We start from the raw sequence: 15,487 nt of genomic DNA, 5'->3' as shown, positions 1-15,487 counted from the left end.
CTCTTTCAATTCCTGGCTGCCGTAAGTGATATAATCTACTCTTGAAGCAGTTTTATATTTCTAACACAGTTTCTTCAGCCCAACTGACCAATATCCCACCTAGTAAGTGGCAGAGTTAGAACTCTTAACAAGGGTTTGCTATGCCACTTTATGTTAGAGAAGGACATGCCATTAAATACCAAGATTCTCTTGCCATGATTATAGGGATTAAGAGCATTTTCTATCTCAAAACCCCTGGGTTCAATTCTACCACTGGTTGGCCGAGTAACATTGGACATAGATCACTTATTTCCTCATCTATAAAGGGGCATAATAGTCTTTTTCTCTTAAAGCTTACTGGAGAATTAAAAGATGATGCACTATAAACACTTAGTATATGCCAGGCACCATCCCCAAGCACTCAGGAGTTAATTATTACCTCCTAATCCACTTTGGAAGGGTTTTAATCTCTTAAAGAGGTATATACACTGTAGAACTGGTTTCAAAAAGAAGGAACCTGTTCAAGAAAAAGTCCTGGGGACATGAATACAACCCCAAAGCTACAGAGACTGGATAACTTCATCATCCTTCATGGTGCATCTTTCCCTTGGGATTCCTCTTAGATGACATTAAAGGGCTTCCCTCATTTATACAAATTATTTCACCTATGCCAGCATTATGCCAATATTTATTAAGACTACCTCTGGGGAGGTCAAAGTGAATGAGTGGACAAATAAGGTGGGATTCAAAGAATCCCAAGCAGCAAGGCAAAGCAGGCTATAATTTCAGCCAAGTACAGGGGACTGTGTTTGGAATGACTGGAGGGACGTCCACAAGCATACCAGGAGGCAAGACAGCCTAAGATACCTGCTTGCTGAAGTCAGAGCCCGATCCTAGTGCTTGGCAATACAAGCTTGCTAAAGCTCTGAGTTTCTGGATCCTAAATGTAAGGACAACCTCCAGCTGTCCCCATGATTAAAAACCTGATCACCTGATTTTCTAGAACTGAAAACTTAAGTGCTGAAAATCTATTTAGGGATTGTATAGACAGCTGTAATTACAGATGTATTTTAACCTCCATCGTAACAGAACAAGCAGCTGGAGATTGAGGCTCAAGTAATTTACATTCAGTGACATCACATGAAAGAGGCAGCTGTACTAACAGGAATAACGAATGGGACAGACATAACCTATAGATGATCAGGGGTTTCATTTCCTGCACAGATGGGTGAGAATTACTCAACACACTGTGCTCAGCCTTTAGAAAACACCTGGTATTCAAGGACATTTTCATATTGAAACACTAAATTGAATGGTTAGAAATAAAAATCCAGACCTTTTTCTGCAAAACCAAGGCAAGATTTCTATTAAATGCAAAAGGCTGTCCATAAATAATATTAAAAGAATCAGATGACAGATGTCTGCACACCATTTCCCTGGGCCTTGGAACACCAACCTATGCGCGTGTCTCTCGGCTTCTCTACTAGGTATGCTTCTCGGGCAGACACAAAGTAGGGAGAGAACTGTAGGCAGAAGGTAATGCTGCCTACTCCAGGAATATTGTATGGCATCAGCTACATTCTAACCACCTAAGAAGTACATCCGTACCCTATTATTCCTAAAGTTCATTAAGGCACACAAAGACTGGCTTGTTTACCCAATAATCATTTGCTGAAAGACAACATCCTTGTCTTGCTGGAGCTGTAGTCTAACACGATATTCTAACTGCATGCAGCTCGTCTCTAAAACGCCACTGGTAAAATATTTGAACCAAATCTATATACACAAAACTATATACCCTCAAGGAGTTTAGCATTACATTGCCTGAACAACACTGGATTGTAGATTATTTCAATGAAATCTAAATTACATTTTAGGTATTGCTGCAAAAAGACTGTAAAACCACTGGTCAAGCAGGAAGAACACTGGGCTTGCTGAGTTGAGTTATAACATTAAGTTATCACTACTTAGGCTTTAGTTTCCAAACCTGTAAAATAAAGAAATTAGACAGCTTTGAGCTGTGATTTCCAAATTTTGGTGAAAAACAAAGCAACATCCTGAATCTTCTGTAATTGCAACCCAAACTTAACTCCACCTGCCCACAAATCAGGGATCCACATTTAAGAAACAATGGTTGTAAATATGCAGGCAATACTGCCACCCAGTGACCTGTCAACTCTTAAGGAACGACCATGTAACTGAACCTCATGGAATCTCCCTATTTCCTATTTTTAAAGGTCCCAAATCTGTAAAAACAAACAAACAAACAAACAAACAAAACAACAAGACAACTGTGAACTCTCTATACCATTTCCAACTCCCTATTTGAACGTTTTTGAAGACTCAGCCACCACTGCCATCTGAATACTGGCAATCAATCACCACTGCCAATCAGTGCTGTTGACTGACAACAGCAGTGAATTGCTAAGTGAGAGTGGAAAGCATTCTGTGGGTTTTAGAATTGCAAAACATAGTCTGCCTATTTTGGAAATAACTAATTCATTTATGAAACTTACTTTTAACCCAACATAATCATCTCTTCAGAATTTAAGCCTTTCACAGATATGAATGCTGCTTCAAATACAATTTGGAAGAAAGCAAAGCAGTAGTTGATTTCATTTACTTAAGTGCAGGGATACAAATCTATCAAAAAGTCCAAAACACAAGTTTTATTGAAAACAATAAAATACAGAAACACCGGATTCTCATTGTAAAATAAAATTGACATCTTCCAAAACTTTCCTAGTACTGCACCCTTCTTGTCACTATTAGAAAAACAAAACCAAGTTCCAGATCCAAAATAATTAATGAAGCTGCTGATAAACAATCATTCATGGTTCTAGCTCCCACACTAGTTATTTTTCTAAATTTTATATTTGCACCTTTTCAAGAATGAGTAGCAGCTGTTTTTTTTTTTGTTGACTGATTAATATTTGTGAGAACCGGACTTACTTTCTTCATATTAATGAAAAAAAAACCACACACACCCTACTCAAACTCAGAGAAAATATACATTTGTTCATTAAAGCTCACCTGCTTTAGATAATTTTTTCTCTTCACACATTAGCATACTAAGCCAATGTTTGATCCATGCTGTAAAAGCTGTACAAAATGAAAAGACCTGTTAATTCCCGAGGGAAACCTTAAGGCAAAAGCAAAAGCCTTACGCTACAAAAGAAACACAATGCCAAGGCCTGGGGACTGTGGAGAAGGCTCAGATGATTAAGCACCACAAGGATGAAGACAATTTTTGTACAAACAGATGCAAGAAGATAAAGTTTAAAAAGGAGCATTAGACATCTATTTTCCTGCAGAAATAATTATGTCAGATAATTTGACTCCTGAAACAAGTCTGTTTGGATTTTACTGGCCGGAATCTTGATTCTTTCCCATATTTACCAGCGGTATCAGAGCCTTGTTTGGGGGCTCTTCTTTCCTCCTCCTCATCGTACAGACCTTTGGTCAGAGGCCTGCTCCACAATTACTATGGAAGACAATCAGTGTGCTTGGGTCCTTCTTTGGAAAGCTGTCACCTCCCCTTCTGCCCTAACACTGGGACTAACTCCAAATTCCGGGCAGTCACTTCATGTTTTTGAGTTGTACCAGAATAAATTTTTCAGCATGGAGATTTCTTTAAGGCTAGAAACTTTACAAGTTGGTCCCATTAAACAATAACCTAAAGGCAGGAGTTTTTCAAACGGCATGAATCAAACACTTGCACACTTCAACAGAAGACAGTTTACATTCATCTCTAAATCTGAGATTAAGAAACTATTAGCTGGTTTCCAACTGGTTTCAATACTGGTTTGAAGTTCGAATAATTTTACTGTGTAGACATTAAATATTTTGTTTAAATATTAAACATTAAATCATTTCCTGACTATCCAGACAGAAATAGAGAAAGCAGGAACAACAGGCAAGAGAAGAAACAGTCCAATTAACAGACTTGTAACTCCTATGCCATCTGTAACAAGAGGAGGGATTTCAGCACAGGTTTCAAAAATGCCTAGGAGCTGGTTTCTAAAAAGTCACCTGTACTTGGCATAAACCATTTTTTCCTACACAAGATATTGTATTCCTACAAAGAGGAAAGAAACTCAGAAAACAAAACAAGAAGAACTAGGGTGGTCTCCTGTTGTGTGATGAATGAGTGTTTAACAGTATTACCCTATTACACTCATTTAATTAGTTATAGTGGATATTCTGTAGCACTAAAGGAATTGTCATTTTACTTTGCACTACTGAGTCCTTGCCACACAGAAGAGCTCTTCCTGAGAAATAAAAAGTTCAATCCTGGTTATCCCCAAAGGACATCTTGAGCCTGGTTTAGGTCACCAAGACAAAGATTTCCTGCTAGCAAAAGGCTATTCTCAGCTACTAACTTTTAGGCTTACTGCACAAAAGTTGAAGCACCAGGAAAATTGGCCATTTCAGTAAATATCAATATCATTTGCCCATATATTCTCAGTTAATTATTCAGTCATTGTTTTCTAAACTAACATTAAAAAATGTTACTGAAAAATAACTGGGCTTACCAATTACGCAAGGGAAACCAAGGAGCAACAGTAGCACAAGGCAAAAAAGCCTTGAAGGAAAAACCTTTTCTCTGTAGTCTCACTGCATTTTTGGGGACAAAGAAGTGAGTCACAATGCTACTGGCTATTTAATCAATATAGCTACCCTGAACTGACAACTAATATACACATTTCAGAACCTCCGTTAAATTTCTTAGCAATAGGCTCAAGCTACCACTTTCTTCCCTCCTTCTCCCCAACCATACAGTCACCACTGTAAACAGAGCTTATATCTACAGAAGTAGCTGTGACTCAAGAGGCAGGGCACAGTCGTCGGAGGAGCAACCTTTCACCTTAATGCATCTTTTTCAACCCAAGTGTCTGAATGTTCCCCAAGTGTCTGACTGGTTTAGACAATGTAACAGATGACTTGAGCCACCCTGACACACACAGCTTCTACACTTGCCTTTGCAGACCGTAATCTCACGTTCCTTTAACAAGCCCCCTACAAAACTGCTTTTCCGTTGAGACAAGCTTCCTTGGCAAAAAGCTGAATTCAAGAAATGGCTACCCAAGATGTGAGTCCCACCCCAAATCACAGGTGGAGATATTATTACACCCGTTTCATAAAATTTTCAAGTCCCTATATTATACAAATAGGCTCACGACTAAACACATGAGCCTTCTAAAATCTGACAACTTTAGTGTAGAAACTGGTTTCTAGAGTTCCATTTCTTCTTCTGTGCAAGCAGCTGTCTCCACACTATCATAAACAGGCATCCCTGTTTGCCGAGGTTCCAAGAACAGTTCAGTTCTCTGAGGGAAGGCAGCGCCAGCAGCTGCACGCTCAGTCTGGCTCTCTCCTGTGTAGTTCTTAGCACTGGAGGATGGCTTTGGCTTGTCAGAAAGGAGTTCAGGAAGAGGTTTCCAGAGCACAAGCTCCATGGAAGGACGGCTCCTAAGACATAAAATATAGATTTTTATCAAAAATTTTAGGATATGAAAATAAGAGGTTGAAAAGCTGATGTCTGCTACCTAATATATAGAGTTAAGAACTGACAGCATCAAAAGAGATTTATGATAATCCAAATTAATCTTTAGAAAGGTCACTCAAATACATAAAATCTTACAGTTCTGCACCTTTTTTTAACCAAACCAACTGGTTGTATCGATGCTGTGATTAAAAGTAAGATACACATCCAATGTGAAAAATAGAGGCCCTTAATTTAACACTATTTTTTAAAATTGTGGTTCCTACTAGGAGATGTGGGCTACTATCTTGTACTAAAGCATTATAAATGAAAATGAAACACTGGACAAACACATTAAAAGGGTCTCAGTATGCTTTCTGCTTAGTATAGCTATGAAGTATAATGCTTTTTTCAGTAAGCCAAAACGATTATGTTGCCAATGTCTATGCCTGCCCCTGAGCCCTCCCCCATCTAGGGATGGTTTGATTATTTCTGGGATCCAAAGGCAAGTAAGGCAAAATAAAACACAATGAAGAATACCTCCAAAGGCTTGCTTCTGGAAAATTACCAAGACCAGAAAAGTGCTATGTTTTAGGCTGGAGGACAATGTGACCTGCCTACTCTTGGCTAAACAATATACCCACCCTCAGGGCTGGATAGTTAATTATAAACTCAAGTTAGGGGGCTAAGGCAAAACCTCTGTGATCGCATGACAAGCAGCAGCTAAAGCCACTCTGGCAAAAGGCAATAATGCCTCATCTACCTGGCATGATTGGGACTGGTGTCCTAGGAGAATTTTTCAGATATGAGACACACTAAGTACTAAGTCTAAGTCTTTCTAGGCAACACCTAAATGGCTCTTTATAACTTGCCTACTTTTTTTACACAGCAGATAATGATGACTTGAGATCATCTAGACACAAGGACTAAAAGAATTACAGGGCTATCATTAGTTCTCAATTAATAGGCCCCAGGCTGCTTTGCCTTTTTTTTAGGTTCTTAAGTTTCCTTTCCAGTTTTCTCTCTTGTCCTCACACTAGACTATCACTACTTGCTACTACTAATTTGTTTGTTCTGTTCTCACTTGCTGTGTCTGTGTATCTACTCTGATGATCTAGGAAAGCAGATAACTGAGCTCATTAAGTTGTGTCTAAATTAAGAGCAAAAGGACTCTTAGAGCTAAACGCCTGAAGGGCTATACATTATGAGCTGAGAGTATGAGCTCTGGTTTGTGGCCTCTGTAACAACTATTTCGATTGCTGGGAGAGTTCTGTTTGCTTGTTTCCTGGGTCTCAATAGTGCTCCTGGACAACTGAGAAAGCCAGGTAAACAAGAGGTTTTGAAATGTGGTTCCTATAGCCCGTCACCAGAGTTTAAGAGAATGGGCTTAGACGTCCCATTCCTAAATATGAGACTATAGTGCATTTCAGGACTTCAAAAGCATCCAGGGGTACAGGCAAGGCAGCCACTACTGCGTATGTCAAACTCCTGCTTGCACAGCATTTTGCTCACCTGCAGTGAACTAAGAAAAGGTCTGTCTCCATCCTGGGCTAACACAAAACCTACTGTGCTTTCACTTGGTTGGTGATCAGGAGATGAAGAGATGGTTAGGACAGGACAGGTAATGGCTAGAGACATTGAGTTTTCCCTCCAAGATCAACCAGGAACCAAAACTTACATGGACTCAATCATTTTCTTTGTAAAAACTTCATCAAATTCCCTCTTCAAACCTGTTTTCATGGTATCAGAAAGGACAAGACTGGGGAGATGGTTAATATTTCTGTCGGCTTCAACTTCTTCATCTTCGTCAATTATCCTAAATAAAGACAGCAAAAGCAGAGAAAGAAAAATTATTTAGTCAAGCTACTATATAGTCTAGTAATGGGACAAAATTTAAAAAATAAAAAAGATGGGCCAGCCCCGTGGCTGAGTGGTTGAGTTCATGGGCTCTGCTTCGGAGGCCCGGGGTTTTGCTGGTGCGGATCCTGTGCGCGGACATGGCACTGCTCATCAAGCCGTGCTGAGGCGGCGCCCCACATGGCACAACCAGAAGGACATACAACTAGAATATACAACTGTGTACTGGGGGATTTTGGGGAGAAGAAAAAGAAAGAAATAAAAAAGATAAAAGCAACAGATGCTACAGGAAAAGATCAAGTAAAATATGAGGCCATACCTGAGTGAAAAAAGTACATCCAGGAGTTATTCAACATTTAACAAAAAAGTTTTACATTATATGCAAATAAATTTGAAGAAGGTGTCCCTGAAAACTCCCATAAACCAAAATTCAGTATCCAGAGATGGTAAAAATATTTAGTACAGTTTTACGAGAAGAGCTTACTTTAACATTTAATGTGTGCATTTTGAGTTCCCTGATCTTCAAAGTGAGAGGATGAGGATCAAAGTATTACCAAATGATGACTTAGATGAGCTTAAAAGAGTAGAGACGTTACAGGAGAAAGCAATCAGTCAGCTACGTACACTGCCCATTTACCTGTCCTCAATTTCCTGAAGCCTCCTTCGGGCAACTTCACACTGTGGTTCTCCGGTTGTCTGATCCATTTCTTCACAAATAGCATCTAACATGCCAGGCGCAGAAAGGCCACCAGTGCACGGATCTACTCCTTGGCCCTCTATGTCCTGATGCGCACAAAGAATCCAGTCATTAGGACCAGCACAGAGCCCTGCTTCAGTTAGCCTTTTCTTTCTCACTGGACAACTGGAAAAAAAAAATTTCAATGAAAATCCTAATATAAATGAAATATATATCATCCCTATTTCTAAACAAATTCTCACATAAAAAACCCTCTAATTTTTGACAGTCTGTGTTTAGAAGATAGAAGATCAAGTATTTTCTTTTCTGTCATTCTTAACAGCCTCCCTGAGATGTTTTCTTCTACTGCTCTTGGCCAAATTAGGCTGCACCTGCAAGATTCTGCCTTTCCAGTTGAGAAGCATTCAATGTGGGAACTTAAGGTCATTCCTATTTATTTGGGTCTAGACAGGTCAAGCGGGAAGAAAACAAAAATCACAAAGCAGCAATTCAGTGCCAGCCACGTTTCGTCACACTGCTGCTGCTCCATCAAACTGGGCATACGGGGTGGGTGGCCTGCAGGCATTCTATGTTCTCTTATGGCAAAACAGATGCCTCACTAGGTCTCTTCCAAGTACTACAAGGTGCAAATGATACTGCTGATTTCTTGGTCCTTCCCAAAAGTGTCAGACTGTCACTTGGCTCTATGAGTCTCCGATGAATAATGGGCTACACTTTCCTCCTACTATGCAACATAAACCATCTTTAATTCCTAGAAAAATTTATATTTCATAGAGACCTTAGAGTTCATCAAATACAATTTCTTTGTTTTGCAGATTAGAAACTAGGATCTAGAAAAGCTAAAGTGCCCCTCCAAAGTGTCAGAGTAGAGCTGCATGTTGGACACCAGACCCCAGAGCTCCTGAATCCTACCTCTATGCCATTTTCACTAAAACCTCCAGCCTCCTTACGGAAGTTCAACTGTTCAAGCTCTTGCCATGAGCTAGGATCTGCAAGCACTATGACATGCCCAGTTTAGTTGAACGCTATCTGAAGCAAGTTAAATAGACAATTGGCTCTGTTTCATTTAAGCATATAGACCAAAAGTGCTTTATTGCCTGGGCATCAGCAAGTGACTCTCAAAACCAGAACACAGCTCTGCAACCAAAAAAATTCATTAATGGCTACAATAGGTTCTGATTCTCTAAAGTGAGGGTCAAAGGAAGCGGGATGCGTTTTATAAGGAGAAATTTCTATTCCATGTTAAGACTATGAAAATCAACATTAAAGTCTGGCAACCTGACAAGTAAATATGCTCTCTTTAACTTAGATTTTTGATTGGAATCAACTATTAAATCATGTTTAGTTTATAATTAATTTGTACGTATTAAGAATGTCTAGCTGTACATCAAATATTTCTGCAATATTTTCACAGTTTTAAAGTATGTAATGTTTGGAAAGCAGAAGAAAAAGTTATACACAGAAGAAACCAGCTAAGAAAAAGCAGAAATAAATCTAGAGGGGAACAGGTAATTTCCTAGCACATCTAACAATTCAACTGAGTGTAAGAGCTGGGTTCTGATCTCTGACCTCCAACATGATTTGGACTAAATTATTTCATGCTTGTAGGTCCATTTTGCAAATAATTAGAAATCAATGATGATTAAGTTCCAAAGAAAATGTGATATAAAAGACTTCAGAATACTGATAAGAGCTATGGAAGTGGCAGCTGGGCAGCACACTTCTGGGCATCAGACATCCGAATGTCAAGTCCCTCATCCTCCCAGGGCTTCAATCTCTCCATCTGTAAATTAAAGGTGGTTAACTAAGCCAATAGTTTTTACACTTCAAAGTTTTTATTTTTAACACTGGAACTCTTTATTCAATAATCTCTTAAAGGGAACCCCAAAAGATAATAGCAGAGGTCCCTGGGTATCCACAGCAATCCCAAGGTAATAACACATTATCTGGTCCAGTGGTTTTTAAACTAAGGCAACTTTCAAATCTACTGTCTTCCTAGTCTATGTATCAACAAGGTTAGAAAATCCAAAGTTTCTGCTGGCCAAAAAAAATCATACACAAAGTTAAAAGACAAATGCCAAATTTTGGGAAAACATTTGTAACACACATAATAAACTGATTTCCTTATTAAAGATTTCTTATAGATTAACAAGATCAATAAGCCAATAAAAAACTTGCAGAAACATGAATGATTCACACACAATTAAACACAAATGACCTAAATGAAAAGATGTTCAACATCACTTATAATTTACAAAATACAAATTAAAAGTGATCTAATTTCTTTTTAACTATAAAATCCTATGCTCATAAAAGTATAAACAATTTAATGAACAATTACAAAACAAACATCCATGAAAATAACTTTCAAGATCGAGACTGGTGCCAGCATCCCCAAATGATACTCTATTCCCTCCTCCCTACAGGTAAAAGCTGTCTTCTATGGATATTTTTTTTTCAAAAACATGCTATCATGCATGCAGACATGCATCCTTACACAATGTTTAGTTTTGTCTGGTTTTGAACCTTATATTTAGGGAATTATACTATCTACATTCTTGTGATGTTTCTTTTGCTCTTCTTATAAGACGCATCCATGTTGCTAGGTGTAATTCACTTTTTTTCTTTTTGCTGAATAGAACTCCACTGTATGATCTTGTAATTTACTTTATCCATTTTACCGTTAAGGGACATTTGGGCTGTTTCCAGTCGTGAGTATTATGAGCAAGGATGCTATGAACTTCCTTGCACGTGTCTCCTGATGTGCATGTGTCCACACTCAGGGGGGGAAGTGGTGGGCAAAGAGTATGCCTGCCTTCACATTATTAGATAATGCCAAACTGTTTCCCAAAGCGCTTGTACCAGTTTACGTTCTCAGCTATAGCGTGTGAGTTGCTGGTGCTCCGTGACAGCTCCAATATCTGGTAGTAGAGTGAGGAGCTCATTGTGGCTTTAATATGCATTTCCCTACAAGACTGATGAGGTCGAACATCTTTTCATTTGCCTGATCATTTGGAAATCCTCTTCAGGGAATCCTTTCACTCCTTTTTCTCAACAGACTGCCTATCTATGAGACGCAACTTTTTACCTATCAGATGAGTCAAAAAGTTTGAAAATACAGTTCTGGTAAGGTGTAGAAACAGGCACTCCCACTGTTAAAAGAAGCATAAATTGGAAAAACTCTTGTTCAAAATTTAAAATGCATACACTCTGTACAACCAGAGGCGCTCACAACTCGAACAGACAACTGCGGACTGGGGGCTTTGGGGAAAAGGAGGAAAAAACAAATAAATAAAATGCATACACTTTTAAGACCCAACAATTCCCCATCTAGGACTCCACAGTCACCTACTTGTAAGTAATACAAAGAACTTAAAAAGAATGGTCACAGTTAGTAACGGCAAAAGATTAGAAATAACTTAGAAATCCATCAATAGCAGACCGGTTAATTATCTATGCCTAGGCTTCCAACGGATTTCCATTCAACAATTGAAAAAAAAAAAAATTTAGGCAGAACTCGATGTGCCCGAACGCAACAAGCTTCAGGAGTAAAATGAAAGATCAACGTGTTGCAGTGGAAACAGTATCTTCCTACAAACGTAAAAAACCAGAGGAATATACAGCTATCCGCTGGCAGGTTTTCTGGTTATCTTCCAAAGGGGAAACGGCAAAGAGGGCACAGGCGTAGACCGGGGAGAGCGGTGAGCACGGACCGGGACGCTCTTCAACGTCTCCTTTCGCACATTTGGAAGTCTTCTCCCTCGCGCATATAATAATATTCACGCGGCTCAAAACGCAAACATTACAATCGGTCACAGAGCGAAAAGTTCCCCTCTGCCCTGCCAGCCACCCAGCTACTTTCTCTAAAAGGCAACAACGATCTCACTCCCTGTGCCTCCCTTCGGGGCCACCTGTTTCACCCTCCCACTTACAACAAGGAGGTGGGGATACGAAATAGGCTAACCGAAGGGACCATAAAGTGAATCAATGGCACCTGAAACTTACTCATCGTCTTCCTCCTGCTCTCGCTTGTGTTTCTTTTTGCAGCGACCCGAAACACTGTTGAGACAGAAAGACAAGCAGTCAAGGGAGAGACAGGGGGCTCGCGCTCTCAGCATCCCCTCTTTCTTGCTCCAACACGCTTGCCCACCCCACACGTCCTAGCTGTCCCTGTCCTTGCCGAGTGGGCTGGACACTCAAGTCACACGGCCAGCCGGGCGCGCGCTGGGTGGTCCTGACCTCACTGGAGCCTGAAGTCCACACTTCTCATTCGTCACGGGAGCGGGAGGAGGACCCGGGGGCACCAGCGGAGGGAAAGGCGTTCGGGGCCGGCGCCGCGCTCAGCGCTCGTTCCCACGACCTCACCCGCAGGACCCGCGCTGTCCCACTTCGCGCAGGAGGAAACTGAGCGACCGAGGGGCAGCGGCCGCGCCGCGGGGACGTGCGGCTCCGCGGGGTCCGGAGCGGACTCGGGCGCCCTGGAGTTGGCGTCTCTGGGGATCAGTTTCCTCCTCCGCACGCTGCGCCCGGGGCTCGGGAGGAGGGAGGGGAACCAGCCCGCCCGCGCCCGCCCGGGGGCTCACCGTCCGCGCGCCGTGCCCCCGCCGGGGCTGCTCGGGGCGGCGCGGGGTCCCGGCCGCGGCACCAGCTCGGCGCCGTCCGCCCCCGGCGGGAAGGCCCGGCCCGAGAAAGCCGGCGGCGGCTGCAGGAAGTCCGAGCTGCCACTCAGGGGGAGGCCGCTGAAGGGCCGGCCGAGTGCGGCCATGGCCGGGGAGACGAGGAGGCTGCGCCCGCGGCCCCGGCCGCCCGCGTCCCCAGGCCCAGCAGCTGTGGCCACAGCGACTGCCGACAGGCACCCGCCTCCGAGCCCGCTCTCGACCCCACGTCACGCCTTCTAGAACCCTCCACCCCGGGCCGCCCAGGGGCACGCCGGGATTTGTTGTGTGTGGAGAGCCGCTGCCGCGAGGGATGCCGGGAATTGCAGTCCTTGCAGACTACAAACAAGATGGCTGCCTCGGCTTAGCCGCTGGGCTGTGAGGATGGCTCTGGTGGGCCTAGAGCATAGGCCAGGTTCGAATCCTCAGTTTGCAAGTTATGTAACCTCTGTACCTCACTTTTCTCAGTAGTAAAACCTGTCTTCATAGAGTTTATGGGAGAAGTCAATGAATCAAAACATCTAGAGTCTTTAGAACATTGCTTGGCACGCAGTACACACTCATTAAATATCAACTATTAATTGCTTCCATGTTTTAATGTAAGTGAAGCTGGTGAATGCTTAGAGGGAACAGCACCGAGGATCAGTGAAAACCTCAGAGCGCTTGTGAGAGGTACTGGCAAAGATAGTCGACCCCATTTTTCCCTTCTCGGGGAAGGGCTCCCTCATCCAGTTTGAGTTGCTTATGCCAACGTCAACGCCCTTTAGCCAAAAACCACCAAGAACACGCCTATAATTGAACAAAGATGGATTTATTGACTCCTTGCAATGAGGGAGTATCTCAGCAAGCGGGTGTTAGCCAAGGCTTCTTATGGGATTTGGGTGTGTCTTAGGTGATTTGGGGGAAGGTTGAAGGACAGCAGGACTTTGCTCTGGAATTAATAGTTAGGAAGCTGGGGTAATTCTATGATTATTTTAGCCAATCTTTTCGAGAAGGTGGGAGGGATGGAGGGAGGTAAGGAAGCAATAGTCCTTCCTACTGACCAGGATGGGGGAATGTTTGGTCATTTTTGTGGTTTGGACAACGCTCACATTTTTTCTTTATCTTGATCCATCGAAGTCAGTTCTTAGTCCCTGTTTGATGCTGACATTCTGTGAAATTGTTTAACAGGAAGACATCAAGTCCTACCTGAAAGTACCAGGTCAGTTTCAGCTGACGGAAGATGCTTTTATCATTCTAACCAAAAACCTAAGCATCGTGATTGGTGCCTCTTTTTTGTTCAGCTCCCTATTTAATCAATTAGCAAGTCCAGTGGGCTTTACTTCTGAAATGCTTCTAGATTCTCTTCATTTTTCTCCATCTCCATTGCCCTCATTAAGGTCTAAGAAAAAATGAATGAACTCCTTTTGCCTAATGTAATAGAATAGAATAGGTTTAAGTTTTCTGTGTGGCATTTACAATCCAGTTTTGTTTTCGTAAGTTAACACCCTTACTTACCTCAACTAGATATGAAAGATAGTTTCCTGGGTCATTGCAATCCTGAGTTTATGCTAACGAATGAGATGACTCCAGATGGGGGCCAGTCACCGGAAAGACCAACTATGTGATTAGAAGATTTAGGGCTTTGAGCCAGCCCAACCTCTAGGGAGGGGAAGGAGGCTGAAGGTTGAATTCAACTACATGGTCAATAATTCAGTCAATAATGTTTGCATAATAAAACCCCAATAAAAACTCTGGACGCCAAAACTCAGTGGAGCTTCCTGGTTGGTGAACACATTGATGTGCTGGGAGGGTGGTACCCTGATTCCATGGGAAGACGGCATGGAAGATCTGTGTTCAGGACCCTCCCAGATCTGGCACTATGTGTCTCTTCATTTGTATCCTTTAAAATACAATTGTAATCATAAATATAACTTTTTCTTGACTTCTGTGAATCATTCTAGTGAATTGTTGAACCTAAGAGGGGTCATGGGAACCTCCTGGATTTGTAGCCAGTCTGTCATAAGTATGGATGACCTGGGAACTCCGCTTGAGGCTAGCATCTGAAATAAGGGCAATTTTGATGGACTTCAACCTGTGCCCTTAAAGCTGTGGGGTCTCACGCTAACTGTGGGTTGTTAGCATGGGAATTACACTGCAGGATTGCAGTGGTGTCAGAATAGCAAAGGACCGAGAATAGCCAAACAATCTTAAAAAAGAATGAAGTTGGTGGACTCCAACTTTCTGTGATGAGAAAAACAACTTGTTTTTCTGAGTTGCTACCTAGGCGTTTTACAGTATGATAACCTTGCTCACACCCCACATCTGGACATTTAGCTAAGAACCTGAGCTTAGGATCCCGCTGTAAGTTCCTACTTTGCTTTTCCTGGGGCACCCAACTTAGAGTTAAGCCCACAAAAAGTTAGTGACCTCTGCCCCAACCACCTTATAAATAACAGGGGGTTGCTATGTGGCTGTCTCCTGCTTGCTAGTGACCTGGGAAGGAAGACTGCCACTCTCCTGGTTCATTCTGGCCATCTCCCTACCCCCAGCCCCATCCCCGCACTTCTGGCATTTGTGAGTAATAAATCTTTTGACTTTACTTCCTTTGTGTGGGTGTATTGAAACTGTACCTTCAATCAAAATGGCCCTGTGGGTTTCACTTCCCCAAAGTGGGAACTCAGAAACTAAGGGAGCTATCTGCCCACCCCATGTGGGTGGCTTGTGCCTTCTCATTCAGCAGGTCATAATCTGCATATTCGTTTTTTTTTTTTTTTGGATTGCCCCTGAGCTAACATCTGTTGCCAATCTTTTTTTTCTTCTCCCCAAAGCCCC

General features: G+C 42.0%; 1 protein-coding gene across 1 annotated transcript; it reads right to left on the bottom strand.

Annotated features, from left to right (window-relative positions):
* Positions 1 to 2,585: 2,585 nt before the first annotated feature.
* On the bottom strand, positions 2,586 to 12,949 carry CCDC117 (coiled-coil domain containing 117). The gene is made up of 5 exons (XM_044775635.2): positions 12,602 to 12,949; positions 12,024 to 12,077; positions 7,959 to 8,183; positions 7,143 to 7,280; positions 2,586 to 5,451 (listed from the first exon to the last, which is right to left on the bottom strand). The coding sequence occupies exons 1-5, from the start codon at positions 12,781 to 12,783 to the stop codon at positions 5,214 to 5,216; spliced, it is 837 nt and encodes a 278-aa protein (XP_044631570.2). The 5' UTR covers positions 12,784 to 12,949; the 3' UTR covers positions 2,586 to 5,213.
* Between the last annotated feature and the right edge of the window lie 2,538 nt (positions 12,950 to 15,487).

This window comes from Equus asinus, chromosome 8 (genome assembly GCF_041296235.1).
Source record: "Equus asinus isolate D_3611 breed Donkey chromosome 8, EquAss-T2T_v2, whole genome shotgun sequence".
In the NCBI taxonomy this organism is placed as follows: domain Eukaryota; kingdom Metazoa; phylum Chordata; class Mammalia; order Perissodactyla; family Equidae; genus Equus; species Equus asinus.
This window is presented reverse-complemented; position numbering and strand designations above follow the sequence as displayed.

Excerpts from the sequence above, each read along its gene's own strand:
- CCDC117 (XM_044775635.2), bottom strand. The coding sequence starts at position 12,783 with ATGGCCGCACTCGGCCGGCCCTTCAGCGGCCTCCCCCTGAGTGGCAGC. Across the intron at positions 8,184-12,023 it reads GAGCAGGAGGAAGACGATGA|TTGTCCAGTGAGAAAGAAAA; the intron begins GTAAGTTTCAGG and ends TTTTTTTTCCAG. Across the intron at positions 7,281-7,958 it reads CTTCAGGAAATTGAGGACAG|GATAATTGACGAAGATGAAG; the intron begins GTAAATGGGCAG and ends GTCTTTATTTAG.